General features: G+C 43.3%; 1 protein-coding gene across 1 annotated transcript in view; it reads left to right on the top strand.

Annotated features, from left to right (window-relative positions):
• LOC142564329 (uncharacterized) overlaps nucleotides 1-10,554 on the top strand; it is a 70,216-nt gene extending 59,662 nt beyond the window's left edge. The window contains exons 32-35 of the mRNA XM_075675297.1: nucleotides 3,817-3,963; nucleotides 5,339-5,389; nucleotides 6,735-6,779; nucleotides 9,746-10,554. Of these exons, the coding sequence (XP_075531412.1) occupies nucleotides 3,817-3,963; nucleotides 5,339-5,389; nucleotides 6,735-6,779; nucleotides 9,746-9,934 (432 nt within the window). The 3' untranslated portion in view covers nucleotides 9,935-10,554. The remainder of the gene's footprint in view (nucleotides 1-3,816; nucleotides 3,964-5,338; nucleotides 5,390-6,734; nucleotides 6,780-9,745) is intronic.
• The last annotated feature ends 16,891 nt before the right edge of the window (nucleotides 10,555-27,445 follow it).

Here is a 27,445-nt window from a genome sequence, read left to right as displayed (position 1 = left end):
TTGGTCGCAGGTGTCCTGCCTTAGCACAGCTGTACATGCCTTATGTTTGCAGGTTAGTAGGCTTGTGTGAATATTCGGTATTCACTTCTATTTGAATTTTGTTATTAGGAAATTTCGAAGTATTCGACTTGAACGAATAGCGGCAGGGAGAAGGCATTTTTGGAAGTTTCGGTTTTCGATTCAGTGATACTTTTCCCAATCCAATCCAAACCAAGCCAGGAAAACAGAACTATACACGGAACAAAGGCCTACAAAAACGCATCTCGTCGGCGTGGTGATGTGGTTGATTACGTTTAGTGGGCGACTCTGTCTCTGCAGCGACAGCATTTGATCAATCCCAGCTGCCTTGGACCACTCTAGAGAGCACCATGGGGGACTTGCATGCGGCCAGCAATCCGATCTGGAACTTTTTGTAATAATTTCGCCAGGAACAGAAGCTCGATATCTTAAATGCAAGGCATTCCTGAAGACCCCGACAACCCTAGCAGCGCATGTAAGGAGACACCCGGAGTTGCCAAGAGAAGCAGGCCATCCAAGCTCAAGGGGGCAAGCAAGGCAAGTGGTCAACAGCCATCCATAGTCGACAGTTTCAAGCCGAAAATGAAAGTGTCAGCCCCTCGGCCCCAAAAGCCCAACAGATGACAAAAATGATAGCTCACTTCGTAGCTCGTGGTATGCACTCCCACAGCATTGTCGAAGAACCAGGTTTCCTCGACATGGTAAAGTTCGCTATGCCGGATTATGCAGTGCCGTCTCGGACATCGTTCTCAAGAGTCATTATTCTGGACCTCTACACATCAAGCAAAGAGAAAGTGAAAAAGAAGCTCGGGGACATTTTTGCAAGCGGAGTGGAGTCGCTTTCAATCATAACTGATGGTTGGACATCGAGGCAAATGACAGCTACATTTGTGTAACTTGTCACGTCATGGACAGGGGCTTTGTGCAACATATGCATGCATTGGCTTGCACAGAGATGACAGACTCTCACACTGCAGAAAACCTGGAGCTATTTATTGCAAGTGTCATCGAGGAGTGGGAACTTGCAGCCCACAATACTGTGCCGATCTTCATCGTTACAGATAATGGAAGGAACTTTACTTCTGCAGTGGCGCGGTCATCCTGGAGTGGTGCGCAGTGTTTCGGACACATCCTTCAGTTGTGTGTCCGTGATGCCAAAAGAGAAGTGTCAAGGTTTTTGCAGCTCTGTGCTAAGGCCAGAGCGATTGTGGCTAGATACAAATGGAGTGCCAAGGCCCGAGGACGGCTTCAGGAAATTCGGAGAAACATGCAGCTGGACCCTCTCGAGGTTATACAAGACGTCCCGACATGATGGAACAGTTAGCATGCCATGATGGCCAGGCTCATGAAGCTCTGTACGGTCATCACTGTAGAACTTTCAGAATCTGACGCATTTCCAAACTTGAACGCAAGTGAGTGGAAGCTTATGAATGCAGCAGTGCAAGTCTTGGAAGTCACTTGACCATGCCACAACTGAACTGTCTGGTGACAGACCTCCCACGCTGTCACAAGTCATTCCCCTGTTGCAGTGTACCGAGGTGGTTCTAGCTGAACATGTTACCGAAGGTGGTGAGGCAGCATTGCTTGCCTCAAGCCTTTTGTGTAGCATCAAGACGAGGTTCCCTGATATCAAGATGTCACGCCTTCCTGCATTGGCAATGTTGGTCAATCCTAGATACGAAGATGTCTGTTATGCTGAACGGCACGCAAAGCAATGGGCGTTCACGCTACTCACAACGGCAGCAGAAGAGACTGTGCCAGTTGATCAACATGGTACAGCAACAAGTGAGAACAGCACCTGCTCTGCAGACCCATCAGGGGACTCTGTGTGGAGTGCATTTACACACTTCAGTTCATGTGCGCATCATCAGTTAAGCCGTACAATCTCGGATGAGGTTGCTGGGTACTTGAAGGCCCCCCTTCTTTCCCGGTCCGAAGGTGTGGTGGAAAAGCAAGGGCAGCCGCCTTTACCCAACCCTGGTTGCAGCTGCTGTAGGTATCTTTCGATACCAGCCACCCAGACAAAAAGTGAAAGGTTTTTTTCAACTGCAGGAGCCGTTGTAAGCTGCAGAAGGGAGCACCTCAAACCCCAGCATGTGGAACAGCTAGTGCTTTTGCACGAAAATTTGTAGATTTTTGTAAATAATCAAGTTGTTTACTTTCCTTGAATAAATCCCAGACCTTAGCTCTCTGCCATTTTCTTTTCTTTACTTCCTACTTTTCGAAGTATTCGCTTCGAAGTTATTCGAGAATTACTATTCGCTTCGAACCAAAAAAGCACTATTCGCACAAGCCTACAGGTTAGTGTTGCGGTCATGCAAGGACACAGCTCACAGAAGGACAAAGTCGTGACACCGTAAAGAAGGCAGTTATTCCGTATTTTCATGGAATCTTGCACAACATTAGGAAGGTTGGCCAGAGTGCAAATCTTGATGTTTTTCCACGCCTAGAAAACTGGTGTCACTGAGCAAGCAAACTTGCTCTGTCTCCCAGGAAAAAGCACCGTGTAAAACTAATCACAGAGCAATGCTTCGCACAGTGTGCCCAGCGTGTCGTATATGAGGTACCTTTCTCATCTGGTAAAGGCTACATTGAGCAAATTGGCTGATGCATTAACAATCGGCTTAGGGAACACCACAACAATGTTAATAACACTATTCAGGTCATCTAGATCATTTTTGTTGAACGTCAGCGCTGTGTCTGTGTATTTTGTGTGCCTCCTTTGTCTCTGTCGGTTCCCATGCTGTAGCCTTCCTTTATGTTCAGCCAACAAGCCCAACTAGTTAATCTGCTCAACTTTATTTGTGTATTGATTTTTTTTACTACTTTTTCATTTACAACTGATGAAAGCTTCTTGAGGGGTAAGGCATGTAAGTCTTGTACTGCTGTCATCTGGTGCTGTTTGATCATCTAGTCTTGAACTAATGCTCTCACTGTTTTTTTTTTTTAGTCACCTATCTATTCTGTACAGCAGGTGTTCCTTAAAGATCGACTGAGATTTTATTGTATAACTTTTTATGGACCCCATTGTACTAAATTTGTAATGTCTGAAACTCCGTTATGTGGTTGGCAGCGCGCTTCAACGAAATAATGCATAGAAGGAGGGGTGAGATTTTTGAGCCATGGAGTAAAAGCAGCAATAAGTTCTTGCTATAACCCCCTTGCTACCAGTATACATTCAGATCTCAGTATAACGAAATCATATTCCACATGAAAATATACCTTCATTTACATTTGTTATAAGTGTACACACTAATATGTCAAGAAAAAAATTATTACTGGATCGGAAGAAAGAGAAGTGTACGTGATGCCTCTGATGAGCCAGCAAATGGTCCCTTGTTGATTTTGACGGGACATCAGCAGCTTGCTGTGCTGATACATAGCACATTAACTATGTTGCATTTTTGCATTAATATGCAACCATGCAATTCGGACATTGGCTCGCAGGCAGTGGGTCAGCCAAACCAAGCCCTTTGCCCTAAACACACATGCACGTCCAGAAAGTGCCATTTAAGAGTCCCTCTTGCTAGGTATTTAATATTTTTGCTACCAGAATGCATAATATGAGCTGCTGAGCGTACGAACATTCGCTTCGCTGTTACCCCTTTTGTCTCGAGTCTTGCCTTTTCAGTTTCATTGAAGCAGTACAATACCCATTGCAATAACACATGATCAACAAAATTTAGGATTTACTTCTTTCTACTGGTAGATTGATGCTGGATTTGTGCTTGTCTTGTCAAGTATTGTCTTGTCAAGACTGTACTGCTTTGTTGCTAACCTCGATTGACCTCTCTTCAGCTCTCAGAATTGGTGGATGAAATTGAGAGGACGTCTTCCAAGGTCCGGCTTCTGAAAGAGAGTGACACGGGGGGCAGCACCTACAAGGAAGAAAGCGCAAGCAAGCGCCCGGTAGCAACCAAGATGTCGCAGCGGCGATCCATGGCAGTGAGTGCTGTCGTTCAGCTTGTCCTGCTGTTACAATAGGCTCCCACTGAAGCATGATGAGGCCAGTGATTCTCAGAGCTATATATTTCAAGGGCAGTTTGAAAGTACTACTGAAGTTAGTATAGTAGACTTCCATTAATTCAACTCTGGTTAATTCGATCCCTATCGAGAATCCTGGCCCAGTGCCCACGCATTTCTGTCAGGCCGAACTTCCGTTACATTGATCTTAAAAGTGGACTTTGCCGGATAATTAGAACTTGACCAATCGGCATGTGCACACCTGCCCCCCATGGTGACTACAATAGTGACCCCTTTACTGGCAGCATCTGTCTCTGCAGATGTTAGGTTACAGTGAATGCATTGAACGCACGCCATCTGCTATCAAAAATGCCTATTTTCTCTCTGCCCTGAGAAAATCTTCAAGCAGTGAGGGTAGCACAATACGTCTAGCTATGATATTTGCCCGTTTTTAATGCACACCTTTATTTTTTCCCCAAGAAAAACTTATAATCGCGTTCGCGGCGTTTGTCTGCGTTGCGGCAAAACAAGGCTGTCTTGCGGCGAAGCCCTGTTTTCTCTTTCATTTTTCTCTTTTCTTTTTATTTACACAGACGCTGTTCTTTAGACCCTTTATCGTTCAACTGTTCTGTCCATTTCACTGCTTGTCACGTGGGTCATTTTCCGCGCGGTCACACATTTTATCAGTTTTTTAGGTGAGTGACTATTAGAGATTTCAGTTTTGATGCAGACGCTGTACTTAGACGCCCTGTCTTCATGTTTTTCCATGTTATTCGTTGGTCATTATTCCCATAGTCATGCGGGTTTCATCACTGACTGGGCTTTAGGCGTTTGAATGGTGTTATGTTTTGGATAGTTGATAGTGAAGCATAGACGGTATTTTTTATGTCTCGTTTTTTTCTCCCCGTTGGTTTGGTAAAGACTGTGCTCGATGAATTGCTTCCCATGCTGCTCCATGTGTGGTTCTTGTTTGCTCATTTGATCTTTTGTATCAGATATGATTCCTGAGTGGTCGATGGATTGCTGTATTGTACTTCTAACGTTTCGTGTGTGATTCGGCTTGATTGACCTTCATAAGGCAGGCTTGTTGCGGAAATAAACTTAGTTGTGAGTGGCGCCGGTCCTGTGGTTTGGGTCCTTCTTCAGTCCTTGTCTTTTGCGCCTTGCCTTTACCCATTCTCATGCTTCTGTTTAGCCTCCATAATTGTGCTGTGTACTCATACTGTTTTTAGGAATTGTTAGCTTGTGTCCTGATCAACTTCAGTATGTGCCAAAAGCATTGATTTCTTGAACGTACTGCATTGTAAATAGATGTGCACATACAGTATTGACCCAAATATGTTGTTTTTCTCCTCAGAAGCCCTTGACCAAAACGCCAAGAAGGAGCCCTCGTCAGCATGTGTCTGAGGTGTGTGCTCCAGACACTTGCTATAATTGAATGGCTACAGGCTTAAGTATCAGGTCCATTGAAACACTTCTTCGATACGTCAAGCAGTGCTGATAATTCATTAACATTAAAGATTGTCTGAGCCAAATTTTGCTGCTCTTATATAGCGCAGGAGGTTACTTATAAAAGGACACTAAAGCGAAAGATTATTTGAGCTGCATTAGCAAGTTATCTTTCTAAAAAACCAAAAATGTCACTCTTACTGTGAGAGAAGAGGCTGTTTAGGTCAGAAAAGATGCAGAAACAAAAGGCAAGTGGCGATGCCGCCTTGGAACTCCCCCCACCAGCTTGCCATGACGTCACGAATTTTGACAGCACCTGCTTGCACCTAGTTAATGTTTTATTAGTGAAGATGGGCTCATTATATTCTAAAAGAGCCAAAGCTGAAGTTAGCAAGTTTCTTGAATTTTAATGAGCCACAATGGTGCAAATACTAAAAGAAGCTTTGTAATCCATGATGCCACTCTGACATACTGATGCTGGGGTATGGGCGTGAAATTCAAGAAATAGAACTTTTGATCTTCGTTTCTCTTATAATCAATGTATTATTGTGAAATTAAATATTATAGCGTTTTCAAAGAACACTGACGGTCTAAATGGACTTAGTATTTCTTTTTAGTGTCCCTTTGAAGGAGTATGGATGCATAGTAGTACTTTTAAGATTTTCGAATCTCTACCAGAAGCTTGCTGCACATAAAAGGAGCACACTACTTGGCAACTACAGACAGTCATAAATTATTTTAATTTGATACTGAAGTCATCTAAAAATGCTACACCTGGCATCATCGACATTATTGTGACATCATGACACACAAACTTGCCGACTGTCATGTAGCAGTATAGTTTTAGTACAGTGGGGGTGGGGGGATGTTCCTCATAAGAATTGTTTCTAAATAAACAACAGTGCTTGCATGGGTTTTCTGGCTGCACTTGCTTGTGGAAGCTGCAGTAATAAAAAGAATGCAGCAAGCCAGTGCATCGTGATGTCATGACTAAACCGCATCCTGGGTGTCAAAGCTTAAACTGGTTTTAGATACAAGTACTATAGTAAATTATTTAGGGCGCTCTGGCAATATCCAATATATTTTTGAGGGATTAGGGGGTCTGGATTTTTATTTAAACCAAAGGTACGATTAGCTAGAAATATGATGCCGGTACTCCTTTAAAGGAGTGCTTGGCCTTTAATGCCACATTTTTTGTCTTTACTTTGTTTGCCATCTGCTGGGGTGTTGCATCAGACATTATTTTAATGTGCTTGTGGTTGTCTTACGTAATGTTTTACCCTGTGGTTATGATGACACTACAGAAATCTGGGCGCAGCATCGCAAGCACAAAGGCATCATCTGACAAGGTAAAGTTTGTGCAGAAATAGCTGAAGCGTTGTTTGTTTTTCAGGTTACAATGTTTCCTTGCTTATAGACCATTCTTAGAATGCACCAATGCTGGTGTACTTAAGTGCACATTAAATAATCCCAGGTGGTCAAAATTGATCGGGAGTCCCCCACTATGGCATGCCTCATAATCATATTGTGGTTTTGCCATGGAAGATCCCAGAAATAAATTTTCTTTATAGTTTTGGTTTGCGGCCTGTTGTGCTGTTGTGCCATTGTGCCCTGTTGCTTTTGGCATTGCATTCTATAAAAGTTGCCAAAGGCATCTCTGGACCTGCAACCATATTGCTAGTATGGAAATGATGGTTAGTATATATACTTGTATTCAACTGATCTTCATGCTTGTGGCTTCAAACGTTCTTGTGACATTATTTATCAGACTTTACACTTATTTAAATGCATAGTCACCATGAATTTTTGCACTTGTAGCTTAATATTTGTTAAAAATGATCAATTTGCAATCACGCAAGGTGATTTGAAGATAAAAGGATGAAGTTTAGGCAACTCCATTTATATACTGACCATCATTCCTATGCTGGCTGAACTGCCATACCTGGAGCTGCCATTGACACTGGAGCCAGACTTCTCTCTATTGATTTTTGTGGGAAGCTCTGTAGCTTTTGAGGAGTGGCAGTGGCAATGCCAGAAGCATTTGGTGTTAAATTTATGAAACATCTTAACAACTATTCAATTTGCCACATACTGTTGCAAGTTCAGCAGAGCTGAAGCACAAGGGCCATCAAGTCAATAGCCACTGAAAAGTGCCCATGTGACGCAGGTCTAATTTTTTGGCAAAATTTTGATCCATTTCTGATTATCGTGGAGCTTCTTTATCCTTAAGACTTCCTTGAGTTTAAGAGATTGCCAGTTTAATAGTACATTGTGCAGCCGTCTTTGATTTCTTTAAATTGCTTAGAGAGTTTAGCAACAGCATGTTCAATTTAGGTTTTATGCACTTCTGTTCAGGCGTGCCAGACGACCAAAAAAAAGAGTTTGAAAGTTGCAGGTGTTTGCATGCAGCTGATAACAGGCACCAATTTTTATAATATGATTTAGCTTCGTAATGTTCGATCAGGGCTTTACATGCTGCTTTGCAAGGGACCTAGTCAATCTTTTGGTTCCCATGGCTTGTCCTACTCTCCTGTGGAGCACAGCCGCAGAAGTAAGTAGCCTGCACTCAATTTATCTGCCTGGAGTCAGTCCTGGTTAAGTTTGTACTGTGGTGAGTGATGATTCTGCTATAGTAGTTTTGTTTTTCGCATACGACAGGCTGGCAGGTAATCCTGAGAGTTTGCACTGCAGTTTCTGGCTTCAGCCTTTGCATGTGTTAGTACATAGTGTGTATAAACAGCTGCATATGTTTTGTGTAGGGTATGTGTTGGTACATATTTATATAACAGCTGTGTATGGTAGTGCTGCTATCTAGGAGGATACTCGGGAATAAACGGCCTTACTCTGGCCTCCAAGTTTCAAGCAGAGATTCATCGTTAGAGTGGAGTTCACTTGAGCGCACAGATGTGCTTTGTGGAGCCAGAACCTTGTGGCTTGTAATTACTATTGTGAATAGTTCGGAAGAGGAATTGTCTTAGCTCATTTTGTTTATGTTGAAAAAGAAAATTGCCAGTTAAGTATCCTTACGTGATTTGAATGCAAGGCATAATGACTTTTCTAATTAATTGGTGGCGTCCATAATACGTGACATCCTGTATTGTCACATGTCCTTCACAACTACTTTAATCGACCTTGCTCTAATTTCTACCATTGTTAATTCACTCTAATCCACCTTCATTCACTTTATATTTCACCTTAATTCATGTTACTCCACCTTAAGTCACCTTGCTCTTACTTGTTCCAACTTTAATTCTGTATTACTGCTGACATCATACAAGGCACTGATGACATCACTGAAGATGTTGATCTTTGTTAAAACTCGTTCCAGACAACACCGGCTCTTCTGTCTTATAAGACATACACTGCTTTTGCATTAATAATTTTCCTCTCACCTTAAGCATACCTTAAGGTACTTTGTAAAAGTGCCAAGAGTCTTAAGAATGTGGTGGTAACTGTACTTCGTTTTATTGAATTTGGTAAACCACATTTACTGATTAGCAAATACCATGGTTAACGGCACTGATGAAAAGACAAGAAAGATGGAACACAAGCACTGTGTTCTATCTTTGTGAATTCAGGCTTGTTTGTACGGTTTTAATGTTGCGCCAAGTTTTACGAAAAGTTTATGTTCATGCAAAAGTTCCACACTTTGCTCTCTGACCCTGCCATCGTAAGTCATCTGATAGTGAACGGTTGTCAGAGGGGCAGTGGCGTAGCAACAGGGCGGCCCGGGGGGCCGTGGGCCCCGGGTGCAAGGGGCCAGTGAGGGGGGGGGGGGGGGGTTGTCATACATCTGAAGACACCTCTCTTTCTGCTGGCTACAACCGGGGAGTGGGGTGACAGAAGGCCTATGGGCCCCGGGTGCCAGACAACCTAGCTACGCCACTGCAGAGGGGTACTTGCTTAAAGCAAGTTTACAAGCTCCTGAAGCAGGTGAAGCGGCAGGAGCTAGTTGCTGAAAAGATTGCTGTGATCTGAAAACAATGGATTGCTTGTCGATCTCTGCTGTCTTTATATCATTTGAAGGTAAATCATGGTTAATAAAGTGCAAATGTATCCCACAAAAGGTGTCTGCTGAAGGCAAACTTAAATATTGCATACTTTCCCTCCCCCTTCCATTTTTGTTTTATGTCTGTGAGAGTCTTACGGATTTTAAAGTTTATACATTAACTGCTGTGCCATGGCATTGACACGCTAACCCAATTTCATGCTCGCATGATAAGTGAGTCACGGTGGAAGCGCAAACAATGCTTCTCTCTTACATGACTGATTTTTAAAAGCTGCATGCTTTCAAGAATTCCTTCATATTTTTCAGGCATCCGCTGTTGCTGGTATTCAGAAGAAACCAGTGCAGCCAAGCAAGAAAGCAGATGACACTTCACTTATGTCTCGGGCTGACATCTCAACAAAGTCAGCTGTCACTGCACCGGCTGCCAAAAAGAGGAAGTTCTTTCAGCCGAAAGACAGCGACTGGGATGATTTGTTCAAGATCAGTTTGATCTGAGCGCTGGCTTGGCCTAGGGCAGGTTACAACTAGGCCACATTTCTCCTGTGCAAGGGTCTGCACAGTTTTTTTTTAACTTAATTTTTCATGAGAGGTCTGCACAGGGGATGTATTTTTTTGTGTGTGGGCATACGTACTATTTCATTGCTCATTGATATTTATCTCATATTACCAGCTATATTTTCTCTTAGCTTACAGTTGGTGTTTTGGCTGTTTGCCATTGTCTGTTGGAAGCAAACAGCTACATCATTAACTGTTTATATCATGCACTCCGTGCAAGTGAGCATTGAGTGTGTGACATAATTTCTTTTTCGCCACATGCATATATATATATATATTAATGTTTTCATTTTTTGTGCTATAGTTGACTTGATCATAGAGAGAAAGTAGGACTGCTGTTCCTCAAGCTTCTTCATTTTCACATTATCCTACATTTCTAGCCTATGATGTAAGTTTTAATGTTTATATTTTATTCACATTCACCCCTTTTCAGCTAGCTTACAGTTGGAGTTAGTTTATCGCTTTTAGATTTGGTCCATAAATTGCAATGCTATATTTCTTCTTTTATTTATTTGCTTTCTCATCAAAGCTCCAATAAAGATTTGTATTGGTACAGCAATCATAGTCGTGGTCGGCTCTTTATCAGTCAGCTGTCACGCTTGTAAAAAGCTGTGAAAATTGTGGCAAGACAAATAAGACACAGGCCGAAGTGCTGCAGTGTAGGAAAGTGCTGCCATTGAAGCTCTTGTCTATCCAGATTAAGAAGACACACAAATTTACACAATGACACAAATGACACTTCTGGAACTTTTCACTTCGATCTGGGCTGCAGAATACCTCGCATCCTCATGGAAGGAAGCTATTGTTATTCCCATCTTGAAGCTGGGCAAAGACCCTTCCTTGGTGGCAAGCTATTGCCCCATAGCTCTCACAAGTCGTCTGTGCAAGGTGTTTGAAAAAATAATTAATTATAGACTAATACATTTCCTTGAACTGAACAAAATGCTTGATCCCTATCAGTGTGGCTTCAGAGAAGGGCGGTCCACGACTGATAATCTTGTGACCATTGAAGGAAATATCCATGATGCATTTGTACATAAACAGTTATTATCGATATTCCTCGATATGGAGAAGGCGTATGACATAACGTGGCAATACGGGATCTTTCGAGACTTGTCGGGAATGGGCATTCGTGGAAATATGTTAAACATACTAGAAAGCTATATGTCCAAACGTACCTTCCGCGTGAAAATCGGCAATGTATTGTCGCACCCTTTTATACAAGAAACTGGTGTACCCCAAGGAGGTGTGCTTAGCTGAATACTCTTTATCGTGAAGATCAGCATGCTTCGGGCTTCATTACCGCCAGCCATTTTTTATTCTGTTTACGTAGATGACATACAAATAGGTTTGAAATCCTGCAACCTTGCAGTGTGTGAGAGGCAAGTAAAACAGGGCTTGAACAAAGTGTCCAAATGGGCAGACGAAAACGGATCTAAAGTGAACCCCAACAGAAGTTCTTGTGTGCTTTTCACAAGAAACAAAGGGCTCATTGCAGATCTCAGTATCGAAATGTATGGTCAGCAAATACCTGTGAACAAAAAGCACAAGTTCTTATGCATCATACTTGACTCTAAACTAACTTATTCCACACATAATGTATCTCTAGGTGAAGTGCTTAAAAACAATGAACTTATTGAAAATTTTACCCCACACAACATGGGGCAGCGACAGGAAGTGTTTAATGAATCCTTACAAGAGCCTGATTCAATCATTATTGGACTATGGTGCCGTGATCTACCATTCTGCCGCCCCGAGCACGCTAAAAATGCTAGATGCCGTTCACCATTTAAGGATCCGACTGGCCACTGGCGCTTTCAGAAGTCCCATTAAAAGTTTATATGTTGAATCAAATGAGTGGTCACTCTATCTTCTGAGAACATACATCAGCCAAACTTATTTTCTGAAAGTTCACTCTAATCATCAACATCCGTGTTTTAATACCGTTAACGATATGGCATGTGCTGCACTCTTTTGTAAGCGTCCCTCTGTATGACAGCCCATTTCACTGAGTGTGAGGGAGCTTAGCATTGAAATGGATGTCCCACTCCTCAACATAGCTTAATGCCTCCAGCTAAGCTGCTACCCCCTTGGAAGTGGCAGCTGATACTGTGACATATCTTTCCTACAAGTTACAAAGCACGCTCAGAGATTGAAGTCCACATGCATTTCCTGGAACTCCAGTACAAGCACTCCTGCACAGAGTTCTACACAGACGCACCGAAGTCGCACGACGAGGCGTCCTATGCAGCCGTCGGTCCATCCTTCTTGGAATTTGATGTACTGCATCCCAAAACAAGTATCTTTACGGCTGAGACCTACGTACTATTGTCTGCTGTGAAGCGTATAAGGAAATAAAAAATAAGTTATATATACGGACTCCCCAAGTGTTGTGAAGGCCTTGACGTCATTCCGTAAGCACAAAGATCCAGTAATTAATGAACTCTATTCCGTCCTGTGTAAAACGTATATATCTAACCATGTGATTATATGCTGGGTGCCTGGCCATAGGGACATCGAGGGTAACTTTCTAGTGGACCAGATGGCCATGTCAATTGCATCGCATGCTCTTAATCCTACTGCTGCAGTCCCTGTCACATATCTGAAGCCCTTCTTATGAAGGAAACTGCGAAACTAGTGGCAGCGCTTGTGGGATGTGGAAACAAATAATAAACTGCACGTAATAAAGCTGCAATTAGGTTTCTAGCCTTCTGCAACAAAGTCACGCCAAACAGATGTCCTATTCTGTCGTCTAAGAATAGGACACACATTTCGCACCCATAATGTTTTACTTACTGGAAATGAACCTCCAACTTGTGGTAAATGTGGGGAGGAGCTGACCGTCCTCCTGGAGTGTTGGAAAGCTGAATCTGAGAGAAAGAAACATTTTCTCTTAGCTTACCGGCAGCACATCCCCCTTCATCCTTTAATGTTACTTGGCCCAGAATGGCTTTTTGACACCAACGCTGTCCTAGGTTTCCTGAAAGATGTTGCGTTACATGTTATTAGCCCCACACATTCGTAGCACCTCCTCTCTCCAGAAGATGTCGCTGTGATAGTTGTTTCATATAGCACATGCCTCTAGGCGCTTGTGTTTCAAGGGCTCTGGTGAGGCAGTAATGCTTTAGGCAATTTTAGAATCTCGCATATTTTGTATATTGCATCATTCTTTCCCAATGCATTTTAGTGTTCATAGTGCACGACATTAGTCATTGCCATAATTTTATTACGCATAGATTTTATGCAATTTACACCAACTCTTTTAGGCCCCTTCACAGCCACGTCACATTAACTTGACACAACCCATCAGTCCACTACGAACTTATTAACACTAGCATGGCACTCTTTGACCATACCTGGCCCTTGCGCCATTAAACATCAAGCATTCATTCAGATTAAGACGAATCTGTTCATCTTCATTACAATGCATGTGCAGTTGAAAAGCAGGACTTGCCAGCAACTTATCTGTAGTGACAATTCAGGCTTGGCACACATTGAGATGGTTGCAATGCTGCTGAAATGTTCACATCTAGAAAACATTTTGCTGCACTGCATTTCTTAGATACAGTTAAACTTAGACATAATGAAATTATCGATATAACGAAGTAAGCTTTTTATAACCTCCATTGGGCAGCGTTTTTAGAGCCTCAATATAACGAAGTGCGTTTGTATGTGATTTCGATATAACGAACTTTCACTGCCACCGCAAAGGAATGCTGAGACTATAAATGGAAATTTCCGCCGGCACAGGTGGTCAAATGATTGAATTACTAGTGGCTGCTTGCAAATGCACCTGTCAAATCACGTGCCGCGACAAGAGCGACCGCCGAAGTGGAGCTGCATCATGTTCCGCATAAAGTCCAAGTGCGATGAGCTTGTATCGCGCCCTGCGCACTATGTGCTTTAGGCACAAGTGAAAGGGTGCGCCAGTGAGGCACAAAATATAGTGGCTTTATGAGTGCCGCCTTCCTGCTCGAGCAAAGGGGAAAATGGGTAGGGGAGCGAGCTGGCGCGCGAAGGGGACGGGTGTAAGTTGGCACGCGTCTCGGCTGTGGCTGCGCTTGGCTGTAAGCGCGGTTGAGCGCATACGCAACTGTGCATCCTGCTTTAGAGGTAATCTGTCATGCCTGCAGAAAGAGGTATGCCAAGATGGCATGGCACCATGTAAGCTGTATAACCGGCGCGATTAGGTTTTAGAAGCTGCATAATATCAGGTTTTGGTGACCCGTTGGAGCGAAATCGAGGCATGCGAAACATTCGCTCCCCGCTGCCGGTGCTTTTCCTGATAGTATCGCCTGCACTAGGATAACTCTATCAGACGTGGGAGCGGAGTGCATGCGATAGTGTGGCTGGCTTCGTGTAATTCGTACCGCCGAAGTGACGGTATCGTTGACGTACGTGGCACGAAGCCGTATGATTCATCGTCAACTCGCAAATTTACCAAAATGAATTTTCTCATTCTAGTTTACTTTTTCAATTGCCCAGTAATCCCAAAAATTTTGCGACCCCTTTCTCTGTGATAAAATTCGATCGGCAACTGCGCTGATTTGCAAAAAAGGTCAAATTTCAATGCAACGAAATTTCGATGTGACGAAGCAAATTGCCGTTCTTACCGGCTTCATTTTTTGAGGTTTAATTGTATATGTTATTGCATACGTAGCGAAGCGATACAGATTTTGTCATAACTAAAGAATGCTCAGTGTGGAAGCAGTGCATTTAACACTTGCATAAATATGTATCTAATGCAAATGCATAAACCGGTTGTTTCGCTAGCGTGAAAGCGCCGGTGGGAATTCACAGGGCACTAAATAACCAAGCATGCAGCTCAGTAAAATGTGAAATACACTAAAGGCGGGCTTCATTGTGTTTGCACTTGCACTGCGTTCTGTAGCGTTGATCAGGTGTAGTTCAGTGTTTGTCGACAGCTAGCTGTGAAACGCTATGCCTTGCAGCATATGGTGTACTTACAACTGTAAAACTGATGAAAACTATTACCTATAATTCGCACTCATGTAAGGAAACCCAGCAGAAATTTGTTTTGCCCTTTGCAGCCAAACACGAAAAAGCTACTCTGGAGGTATCCAATTCCTGACAATTTGCCTAATTCATTTGGTTCATCAAGAAACAGCAAAAGAGTGCTGCGAAAAGTTGGTTAGTAGTAAATAAAACCCAGGGAAGTTCAAAATATGCATTTTGAAAATTTTGCTACTCGTTTCAGTGCTGCCTTTCCTGCCTTAAAAAGGCAAAAATTGTGCGGATCCCAAGCACAGTGGCAATGACCTTATGAGAAGCATCTTGCAGGCAGCTGGCTATTCAGCATTGTTTAGGGTTCGGCAAAGTGTTGCCAGGTTGACCAGTATGCATGTCATTCATATTGCTACATGCTTATTGCGTGCTTATTTTGGAAGATGCGCACAGGCGCCCCGACGAAGAAGACAAACTGCTCCTGGATGTTGAGCTGCTGGCTGAACAGGCCAATGCTGCAGTTGTTTTTGTAAATATATACATTGTAAATAGTCTTCAATGTTTCATCTCTCGTTTATGTAACATATTGTTGGAGGTTCACAGGTGCGATATATGTACTAGAGTTAAAGATATGACCACAACAGCATCATGTAATTTACGCCATTTCTTTCATGACGTACCTGCCGTGACAAATATGTCATCTCATTGATGCCGTCACTTGTCATTGTTATGTATGCTTGCATAGGCCATGCCTGCTTGCCTATTCTGGTATATACCCAGTTGAAGAAACGATCGTGACGGCATTATGGCATAGGAGGCTAGATAGATGCACTCACACCGCCTGAAGTTTGTAAAGAATGCTTCGCGCATCAAAAGATTCAGGGCTGGGGATACAAAAAGACTGGGATATGGTGACTGTGGGAAATCTAGTGCTGGTGAATTCCATAGGAATGATGCGCACCAGGTGCTTCAGGTAGAGGAACAATGTGACATGCGTTTTAAACGCACAACTTTCATGATGCATCCCTTTATAGGAGGTGCGCCACATGTAGTTTCCACCTGGTGGCTTTGTGTTTGTCTCACTTTGTCTGTACCAATTTTTTGTAGCAACTTAATGTTGAAGCCACTATCTGTTTTCTTGCAATATCCCACATTTGTACACTGAAACAGCTCTGACAGGCAAATTGTCACCTCTTTCTCTTCCTGAAATACGGCAATTTTCCATTCGGCAGAGGCTGATAATCATATGGCTGGTTCACAAACAAACCACATGGTGGCGCCACCATCTGTGAAAGTTGAGGATATTTCATAAAAAATAAGGACTGTTATAAGGACTTCACCAAGACCTCATGTTTGTAGTGTATTGAAATCGAAGCATACGAGTTACAAGCCAAGTAGCAACAAGAGTAGAAAACATAAAATATTTAACAGAGCAAGATACAACATAACTATAGCAATATAACAATTAATGTATATGCAAAATCTAAATACTGCAATAGTCTAGCTCACTTGTAGTGATCCCAGTTATAATGAATATGCTCAGTTATTGTGACATAGTGCCCCTGCCACCAGAATTTTCACTGAAAGATGGGCATGAAATCTCTCCTCTCATTGCTTTGGGCTACTGGAAGAACACATTAGGTTGGTAAAACATTAGAAGGGACACCTGGTCAAAGAAAGTAGGAACATGACAAAGGCAGTGTTCCAGAAAAATCGAGAAAGGAGCAAGACAGGGGCTGAGGAAGTGGCCACTGGAATGCACCAATGAGTGTCTTAATAGGCAACAAGCAATGTCATCTGAGCGCTCCAAGTATACCTTGCAAGCCAGTCATTCCTCGCGAAAAACCCTGCCGCATTCTCATGTTCAGACCTATCAAACATTCGAGGAAATGGATACATTTTTGATAAGGTTTATTGTTGTCTGGTGTCTGCTATAGGAATTGAATTTTGAGCATCTTTTTTAAAATTTTGGCAAGCATTTATTGGCAATTATTTTCCTCTGAATATTTGGTACTTATTGGCACCTATTTTTTATGGTACCGCCCTCGTCATTTTTGGCCCTTTAAGAAATCACACATCTATAATTGCAAGGAAACAGCAAAATGGGAAAGTGTTATCGTCATGAAGGCATGGAGGCAGATTAAGTACCTAACTGATTTACTGTTTCTGTCCACCAGTTAGCATGTACTGATGATGTCTCAAGGATGTGCGGGAAGAGCAGGAAGGAATGAACGTGGCACAATTGGCTCCCTCATCCAATCCCTTTTGTTGTGATGCGGGTGGTGAGGCTCCCGGTATTTGCACACTTAAGGTTTGGGCGAGGCGGGCAAAAAGAGAGCCTGCCTGTCCAGAGAACCCATTCTCATCCTCACATTCGTGGAAGTTTATGTGTGAGAACCCAACCCATTAGGTGGGAAATGGTTTGAGAAACTGGTTAGCTACCAGAAAGTGTGTGAAGTACCATCGGTATGCTAATCTTATCTTTAAATAAGGAGACTGTAGCTAACATGCTATTCCATGTGCTAAGTGAAAGATTTGGTGCGCAATGTGAACACACATCCAGATACATTTTATTTTAATTGTACTGCCCAGTTGGCCGGTCACCCAATGTGGTTAGTGCCACAGGTTAGAAATTACTATCATTCATAGACTCTGCTAGTGCCACTGGGGCGCCATATATTCCACTGAACTACCGCTAATTCTTGCAAGCATAGGAAGCACTGGTGATGTATGGCACATGGCATGTGAAACTGTGACAAAGCCTGTAACGTTTGGTCAAGCTCATGTAGGCATTTCACAGCATGGAGTTTCATGAAGCTGAGTTATTTCTGCCTGTTGGGCATACAGTAAATTACAATCTATTTGCTCTATTTGCTACTATATATTTGGCAGTATGTGCTAGGAGTGGTTTCATTTTTGAATAAATTTAACGATCGCTTCCATTGCTTTGCTTTCCTTTGAAAATTAAGATGAAAAATTATGCGGGTCTCACACCGTGGGAACGGACATAATTAAATGAAGGTTCTTTTGCTGTTTGCCTTGATTGATAATCATTAGTGATGATGTTGACGGGGAATGTATAATTTCAGCGTTTAGTGCAAGGAGAGAGGGGCGAGTTGATGGTAAATGTTACCGTGCATTACAGCTGTTCGTACTCTCAATACACAGAATGCGCAGCGAGACGTGTTTGCTTGAGGCGTTGTGCACCATTGTTCATAACCTCCGAGATGGTTATTATTGTCATTGCCTCACATGGTACATCACATCGTGGAAGAAGTGTTAAAATAGAATTATGGGACTGCACATGCCAAAACCACAATTGGATAATAAGGTACGCCGTAGTGGCAGATTTTTGACGAATTTTGACCCCCTGGGGTTCTTTTGAGTACATAAACCTAAATACACGAGTGTTCTTGTATTTCTCCCCCGACGAAATGTGGCTGCCACGGTGAGATCGAACCTGCGACCTCGAGCAATGCCATAGCTGCAAAACTACAGAGAAGGCACAGAAGTGTTGAAGTGCGACACCTAGACTCTACGGTGCTACGATGTTGCCTAGACGCTACGGTGCTTTAATGCGGCGTTGAGTCTGCATGTTGTGCGTCACTTGCCCGCTTGACAAATTTGCATGGTGTTTATCTTTCAGAAATAGCAGAAACGTGCCGTACCGTACCTTGAACATAACTTTATTCAGTTTGTCCGCAATCGCTGCCGTGTCTAGTAGTAGCTGGAGTTACAGCAACTCTTGTAGTAGCTAGGGTGCCTCGTGGCGTCGCCACCTCTAGATAGAGGAGACATTGCTCGGGGGCATGTGCATCGAGGCACCTAATGTCCCTTGATAATTTGAAAGTACCACCCTTTGAACTCTGCCGCCACCGCGCGACCTCCTCGCCACTTACGCATCCCCTCCGCGGGAACCAGTTGTGAGTCCGTTTTTCTGCACGACGATTGATCTCCTTGCCATTGCCCTTGGAAACGTGCAGATCTTGTGTTTTGCTTGCATTTTTCTTTTCCGTTGGCGCCATTTTTCTCCTTAGCTCGGCTGGCTCGGTGCAGCGAATGTCGCACGCTGTGTTCCCCGCAGTGTTGTGCTAGCACTACACCGTGCTGTAGCGCATAACTGCAGCAGGAAGCCTGAAGATCGTTATGCAGTTTTTACGATACAACAAAGAAAGCGTGACGGATTGTGCAAGAAGCAGTGGCTACACAACTCTGGCCAAAAGAACTTTCTTCCGACAAAGAACAGTGTTGTTTGCGAGCTAAGGCGCCTTTCTTATTGCTCGTATCAAAGCATCCCCTAATGCTTCATTTTATTTTTATTCTTCTGGCCTGCTCATCAGCAGTATTGCTGCGAGAATTTGTATGTTGCATAAAATTGGGGGTGACCTTAGTACGCTGAATAATATGCAAGGACTCATCACCTTGCACGTCTTCAACTGTTTAGTAGAAAATGCAGCACTATGGGTTCTGTTTTCTGCTGGGAACAATTGTGTGCAAAGATACAGCCTATTGATTGCACTTTTCGTGATTGTCAGGATCCGTTGCCTGTTTTACTGAAAATTAAAATAGCGGCTTGTAGAGGAGCTTTTTTTCAGCTTACTTTGATGTGTGCGTCATTCACTTAGATACAATAAATGCAGGCCTTGAAAAAATAATGTCATGTACACCTGCGGTATTGCAGGTTACGAACGCTAGCTGGTCTACATTGCGTTTTTAATGTGTAAGCATTCTTTGGCGAGTACCCCAACCCCGTCCTGAGGAAAGTGTAATGCCTTTTTCTGCACAAAACATGTAATTTGCATACTTAGGACATTTGATCATTGTCATAGTGTAAATGTAGATGATTGATAGCTTTATAAGCGATAAGGGACAATTTAACCCCCCCCCCCCTTCCCTCCATAGAAGAAAGAATGCCCATAGAGATACATAGGGCTCCTTAAACAATGCACGGGGAAAAGTATAGTAGGGGTGAGCTAACTAAAATCTGGAGTTCGGTCAGCTTGAAATTTGGTAGTGGGCCAACTGAAATTTGCAGTTGGGCCAGCTTAAAATTTCGGGGTGAGCCAGCTTGAAATTTTGGGGTGGGCCAACTTAAATTTAGGGGTGTGCCAACCTAAATTTAGAGGTGGGCCAAATAGAAACCTGGGGGCGGGACAACTTAAATTTGGGTATGGGCCAACTTGAAATTTGGGGGCGGGCCAACTTAAGTTTGGGGATATGCTTACGCATACCTAGACAACTCCAGTGGAATGTCTGCATTATTTTCAGTTCTTGAATTCGTGTTGAATTGGGCTGCCATGCACTTATGAGTGGCTGACGATTATTACTTTTTCTTACGGATACAGGCAATGTGCAGGGGTGTTCACATGATGGCGCACGCTTGCTCGCACTGAAATTGCGCAACCGTCATATTCAGTTTAGCGACCACAGCGCAAGAGCTACTTTCACATTGAGAAGACAAATACACGGACGGACGATGCACTTGCGACTAATTCATTATACGACGGCACGCTGAGTATAAGACCTGCGGCACAGATGCGCGCACAGGCAAGAAGAAAAGCCAAACACAGAGGGATGTGCCACAAGCAATACTAGGCCAGATGCACAAAGTCGGGCATCTTGCCATGTGGCAGAAAAAAATGTCTGGAGTATAGAACTCGTCTCAAGCCTCCTTTTAGATCAGTATGCCGCATTCATGCGGTTTTAAGAAGAAACCGACTTCCTCGTAAACGTTACCTTCAGCATTGTCGGTGCTGTTATCACCATTTTTCAAACATTTCTACACCACTGGGACGCACAACTGGCCCAAAATCATGCGCCTCCATCGAATACTGCGGCCCCTCAGCAGGAGCCAAGGAGAAAGAGCGCGCCGTGCGCGCAGATTTCGCGCGATTTAGCGAGAACCGAGAAGGAAAGAACCTCGGGGAGGAGAGTATCTTCAATCTCGCGTCTCCTTTTGCCTCTCCCGCCCTCCCCCTATGTGTGGGAGTTGCGAGCGAAAAACGCCAAGATCTCCATGGCTGCGTCGCTTCTACCCAAAGCCCTTCCACCGCCAATTTCCTTCTTTCCTTCCCTCCTCTCTCCCTGTCGTCCTTGCTTTCCCCTTTCCCATTCCCCCGGTGTAGGGTAGCCAACCGGACATTATTCTCGTTAACCTCCCTGCCTTCTGTTTTTCTTTTTCCTCCCCGAAGCCCCCTCCCCCCCCCCCCCATAACGTTTTCGCCAGAATGCGGCGCTGGCGCGTGCATGGAGGGTGTATGGGCTGGACAAGTTTTGAAGTAAAGGAAGCCCAGAGTAAAATTGATTAGGAAGAACGACTGAGGAGAATGGAACAAAGTGAATGGGCTGGGAGAGTGTTCAGATGTTTTTACATGAAAAACATAGATTCACAATGGAGAAAAAGAACTGGGAAGCTTACCAGCAAGTATGCGACCGGTGAGAAACATGGCAACAAAGAATGTCAAGCAGAAAATCAGAGAAGCTGAGATAATCTCACGGGTGGCGGCAGTGGAATAGAAACCTGCTATGAGTAACTACTTAAGGGAAGAAAATCAGGAAAGAAACAATTTATGATAACTCGGAAGGAAGCTCATTACTTAGCGAAGCAAGATCAAGATGCCTTAGAACACGCACTTATAAATCGAGATATAAGAAGGAAGAAGGAGCATGTGCTTGCTGTGGAACAGCTAGGAAAACGATGGAGCATGTTTTATAAGAATGTGAATATATCAGCCCAGTGGTCGATTTAGGCATGCACCTCCGGCCTCCTTGAAGCCCTTGGGTTCAGTGAGAACAGCGAGAAATTAAACATGTTCGCAGTAGCGATTGGTAAGAGGCGATTGGAAGATTGATGGAAGTAGGCAAACGACAAACAATGGAGGCGTACAAAATCAAAGTTCCCAATAGGGGTTCAGAAAGTTTGGTGATGGGAATTCTTCGTGAGTTTTTCCTTTTTTTTCTTTTTATTAACACACGTAGTACATTAGGGAATAAGAGCTTGCTGGCGCAATCCACTGCCCCTTTAAAAAGAGGACGCTCATAGCATCCATCTATTTATTTTATTTATTTACAATACCCCTAAAGGCCCTCGAAGGAGGGTATTACATAGGGGGGGGGGGGGCTACAAGAAAAGCATATGTACATTCAGGTACAGCATACATAAAGAGAAAAACATTTACAAGACGTGTTTTTTTGTTTTCGTTCAACAATTCAGTGTAGTCAACATAAAGAACAAAAAAAAAAAGAAAAGTTACATAAGAACGTCAGGAGCAAGCAGCAAATCACAAAGCATAAAAATTATCAGGAAAACACACTTAATAAGAGAACAACGTTTTAGCAGTTTCTCACAGTAGTGCAAATTGTTTCCTTAAATTTGGTTATGTCAGTTTCCATGGCTATGTCTGAGGGTAAATCGTTCCAATCGATGATAGTGCGTGGTACGAAGGATTGAGCGAAAGTTAATGACCGACACAAAATGCGTTTCACTTTGTTAGGGTGATCGCGGCGAGGAAAGATAATCGGCGGTGACTGAAAGCAATCATCACGAAGTGAGGAATGGTGGAAAATTTTATGAAATAGTGATAAGCGAGAATGTTTTCGACGAAGGCTCAAGGATTGCAAACCGGCACGATTTTTTAAAGATGTAACGCTGGTGAATGTAGAATAATCTGAAAAAATAAATCGAGCAGCATGGTTCTGCAGGGCTTCAAGGTTAGAGGCTAGATATACCTGATGGGGATCCCAAATTGCCGCAGCACATTCAATTTTCGGGCGAATGATTGTGGTATATGCCTGTTTTCGTACGAGTGGTGGCGCTTGCTTGAGGGTTCGTTTAAGTATTCCAAGAGTACGGTTAGCAGCTGCCAGGGTTAAATTTATATGGTGATGCCACGTTAGGTCAGACTGGAAATGAAGGCCAAGATATTTGTAGGAAGTGGAATACTCAATCGTGCTGTTATTAATGAAGTAAGCGTTTTCAATTCGAGACTTTCGGCCGTTAAATGTCATGAACTTGGTTTTAGAGATATTAAGCGACATTAGCCATTTGGAGCACCATAAGGCAATTGCATCAAGGTCAGATTGCAAGCATTGGCGATCGATATCAGAGGAAATTGTGCGGTAAATTACGACATCATCGGCAAAGAGACGAACCCGGGACTTTACGCAAGAAGGAAGATCGTTAATATATATTAAGAAAAGTAAAGCACCTAGCACGCTGCCCTGGGGGACACCGGAAGTAACGTGGCCAAAAGAAGAATTGTAGTTGTTAGCGCAAGTGAACTGGAGCCTGGAGGAAAGAAAATCTTTAACCCATGCGAGGACGTTAGGGTGAATGTTTAGGCATGCAAGTTTGAGAAGTAATCTGTGGTGCGGAACGCAATCAAAAGCTTTGGAGAAATCAAGGAAAACTGCATCAACTTGTAAACCAGCGTCAATGGATAAGTGTAAGTCATGAACAAACCCTGCAAGTTGTGTTTCACAAGAGTAGCCCTTGCGGAAACCGTGTTGATACTGGTATATTATGTTGTGGCTTTCTAAGTATTTGGCAGTTTGGGAGTGAATGACGTGTTCCATGACCTTGCATATGGTACTTGTTAGCGAAATAGGTCTGTAGTTGCATGGGGAAGAACGGTCGCCTGACTTGAAAAAGGGTGCTACCTTGGCTATTCGCCAATCATCGGGGATAGTGCCTGTCGCGAGAGATTGTGAAAAAAGGGCCGTCAGAATACTACAGATGCCATGACGTGTATTTTTCAGTATAGTGTTATTGATACCATTATGGTCACATGTAGAAGAAATTTTCAGTTTACTTAAAAGGGAAAATATGCCCGCTTCGGTTACATCAATTTCTGGCATGTCAATGTCAGATATACAATCCTTCATAGGTGCGGTAGTAATGTCCTCGCAGGTAAAAACAGCCGTGAATGTCTCGTTTAGAAGTTCTGCGCATTGTGATTCTGGAAGTGAAATGTTGTTGCTATTATGAAGAGTGATACCAGGATGTTGTTTGGGATTCACGATGCGCCAGAATCTTCGAGGATCTATGCCTCCTCTCCCCCTTGTCTCTACCATTTTATATATCTCCCCTCTGGATGGTTGCACGTTAACAGAAAGGTAAGCGCTGCAGTTCCTGCTATGCTTTAGCGGTGCGTTGCGGATTAAGCCTTCAAGATGGCATTGTGGTTACGCCCAGGGAGCTCCAGAGGGCATTGTGCACATTTGACGCGATGCAAAGATCCGAACAAGTTTATCCCGTCGCCTGCCCTCTCCGCCACTCATGCCATCTATATACATGCTCTGAACCAAATCCACGGAGCATCGTGCTAGGAAACGATAAGCAGCAGCACAAAATTCGAAGGAAGAGCGAAAAAAGAAGGTTCGCTTTAAAATGCAGCCTTTGCCCAGAAGCATTTTTTCCCATCTAGCTACCAGTCATGAATAAGTTATGCCTGTCATTGCAGCTTAACATTGAGCCTATTCACGTAACCTTTAGCTTGGGGCCTCCTATCTAAATACATGGGAAAAGAGAAATGGTTTTTCTCGGCGACCGCTGCACCAAATTTGATGAAGTTTGTTGCATTCAACAAAAGTCAAAATCTAGTGACTGTTCGTTGCGAATTTTCAATTCAGGTCGTCAATTTCTAATAAATATTGAAAAAAATCGCACATTTCAAGAAAACGAAACTATCAAATTTACATCCCTGTGACTCAATAATGAAACATATCCCAATTATGTAAATGGCGCCTAATAGTACATCTAAAGCGTACAAAATTGATATACATGGCTCTAAAATAGGCCACTAATGTTTGAGTAGAACTGTTGTTTGCAAAATCCATGTATACAATGTAGCAATATCACGTAAAATATGAATTGACGTATCAAATTGGTCCGCTTTGGATGCTCTAATGTACGCAGTTTACAGAACCGCGATATCTATTCTAGGTGCAGAGCTACGAATTCGTAAACTTCGTGCTGCTGCTTTTGCCGAACTTACCTATTTTTGAAGATATTATTTAAAATATTCAGGCCATAAATGAAAATGACGCCTCCAACAGTCACTAGAATTTAACTGTCTCTCTCAAATGCAACAAATTTCATTGAAATCAGCCCAGTGGTTATCTCAGAAAAGTGTTTCTGCCTTTTGCATGTGTCTGAATAGACGGCATCGGAGTTGGGCTCGAGCTAATTAAAGCTTCTTCTTAAGAGGAAGCTTTAGCTCGGGCCCTAACTCCGACGCGGCCTATTCAAATACATGTAAAACGCAGAAACGTTTTTTTAGATAACCCCTGGACTGATTTTAATAAAATTTGTTGCATTTGAGAGAGACAGTTAAATTCTAGTGACTGTTGGAATCGGAATATTGATTTAGGACCTGAATTTTATTAAAAAGATTTTCAAAAATTCGAAAGTTCGAAAAAGATAGTAGCGCGAAGTTTACAAATTCATAGCTTTGCATCAAGAAGAGATATCGCGGTTCTGTCAACGGTATCCATTAGACCATTCAAAGCGGACAAATTTGATACGTCATCTTATATCTTACGTGAATTTGTTACATTGTTCACAAGGGCTCTGCAAAAGCTTTATTTACGTATTGCTAAATATTTTTAGATTCATGTGTAACATATCAATTTTCTCCGCTTTAGGTGTGCTATTAATGCAATTCACAGAATTGTGATGTCATTTTTCCTTCCTAAGTTAGAGTTGTAAACTTGATAGTTGCGTTTTTTGAAAATTTTCGATATTTGCCAATTTTTAATCAAGAATTTACAGTGTACATCAAGAATTCCAAACGAACAGTCACTAGATTTTAAGTTTTTCTTTTAAATGCAACAGACCTAATCAAATTTGGTGCAGTGGTTGCCGAGAAAAATGAGTACTCCTCTTACATGTATGCCCGCCGTGGTTGCTCAGTGGCTATGGTGTTGGGCTGCTGAGCACGAAGTCGCGGGATCGAATCCCGGCTAAGGCGGCCGCATTTCGATGGGGGCGCAATGCGAAAACACCCGTGTACTTATATTTAATTTAGGTGCACGTTAAAGAACCCCGGTGGTCGAAATTTACGGAGTCCTCCACTACGGCGTGCCTCATAATCAGAAAGTGGTTTTGGCGCGTAAAACCCCATAATTTATTTTTTTTTACATGTATTTAGATAGGAGCACCCTGGCTAAAGCTTCCTCTTAAGTCGACGCAAAGACCAATTTCCACAGCTGTACTCATAACTGGACAGTATAATAGCTCAGGGTGGTCCTTCAATGCAAGCAACACTTTATTTATTTCCTAATGTAAAGAAACGAGACAAAACATTTCCGAAGATCAGCCATCGAACTGTCGTGTGATACGTCACGTCTACGAAAGAAGAGCTAAGGTCCGGTCTAATTTGTTGTACATATTTTTATAGTTAGTGCTTGTCCAGTGTCGGCCGTGTCTTTTCCTTGCTTCCTTGAATCTTATTTCATAGTAGCGCGCCCCAATCATCCAATACGTCTACGAATTCCAATTTTGTTGCCTTTAGAAATTGACGGATCTGGTGGTGATTGAATCCATGCTACTTCACATTACAGCTGAGGTTTCAGAACACAGGACATGGCCACGTATTTTGCACAGGGGACCCGTTTATGAATCACGCAGTGTAAAAACCTTGACTTTGATAATCTGCCAAGTTCAGCAGCTTTTTAAAACTGGTACAGCGCAACACGGAAAGGAAGAAACAAGCCGAGCCGGCGCGGCTTCTTTCTGCCTTTCCATGTTGCGCTGTACATGCTTTAGAGTGCAACACCAACTCGCCCAATCCTCAACCATACTGATCAGCAGCTTTTATTATTTGCCCCTGCGAGTGTTTTTTTTGTTTAGCTTTGTTTTTTAAACTCCAGACATGTTCTCCTCCATCAAAATAGTGACTGTTTTTGCTTTGCCCCACTACAAAGTGTGTACGCGGACACTGCCTCTTCCGATTCTTTAAAGACGCCCTCCCGGGTCCCTTTTTGCTGCACCACGCATGTTATAGACTGACGACAAGAGCTTGAGCTATTTACAGGCTGTAGTTTAGCGGGCGAACAGCTGGATAAAGCTTCCTGGGCACAGCCGCCCAGCGCGCCTAGGCGAAGTCGAGATGGCTTCTGCACGTTTTGTGTCGCGGTGGCCACAGGACCGGCCAATGGGAGCGTCACGTGCTCCTCACACGACGGTCGCACGCGTCTACTTATTAGTCGGCGCTGCCTGTAAAGTGAGCTGGTATCGTGGCGTAATCCTGTAATTGCAGTAAAGCCGGCTTCGTGAAAGAAGCGCAATAGCGCAAGGTCCTGTGGACAAGCCACGCTCGCAGGTGGAGGCGCTGTGGAGAAAACGACCTGCCACCGGCCGCGGGCCTGTGAGCGGGCCTCCGCTTGCCGGGTCTGGTCCGTGGAACGTAGTACGGAGATCCCCTGCTCTAGACCACCACGAGCGATACCAGCAAGGCCATAACTCGTAACAGTGATTAACGAGCA

The sequence above is a fragment of the Dermacentor variabilis genome, chromosome 11, assembly GCF_050947875.1.
Source record: "Dermacentor variabilis isolate Ectoservices chromosome 11, ASM5094787v1, whole genome shotgun sequence".
Classification (NCBI taxonomy): domain Eukaryota; kingdom Metazoa; phylum Arthropoda; class Arachnida; order Ixodida; family Ixodidae; genus Dermacentor; species Dermacentor variabilis.
Note: the sequence above shows the minus strand (reverse complement) of the source record. Positions and strands in the feature narration are given on the sequence as shown.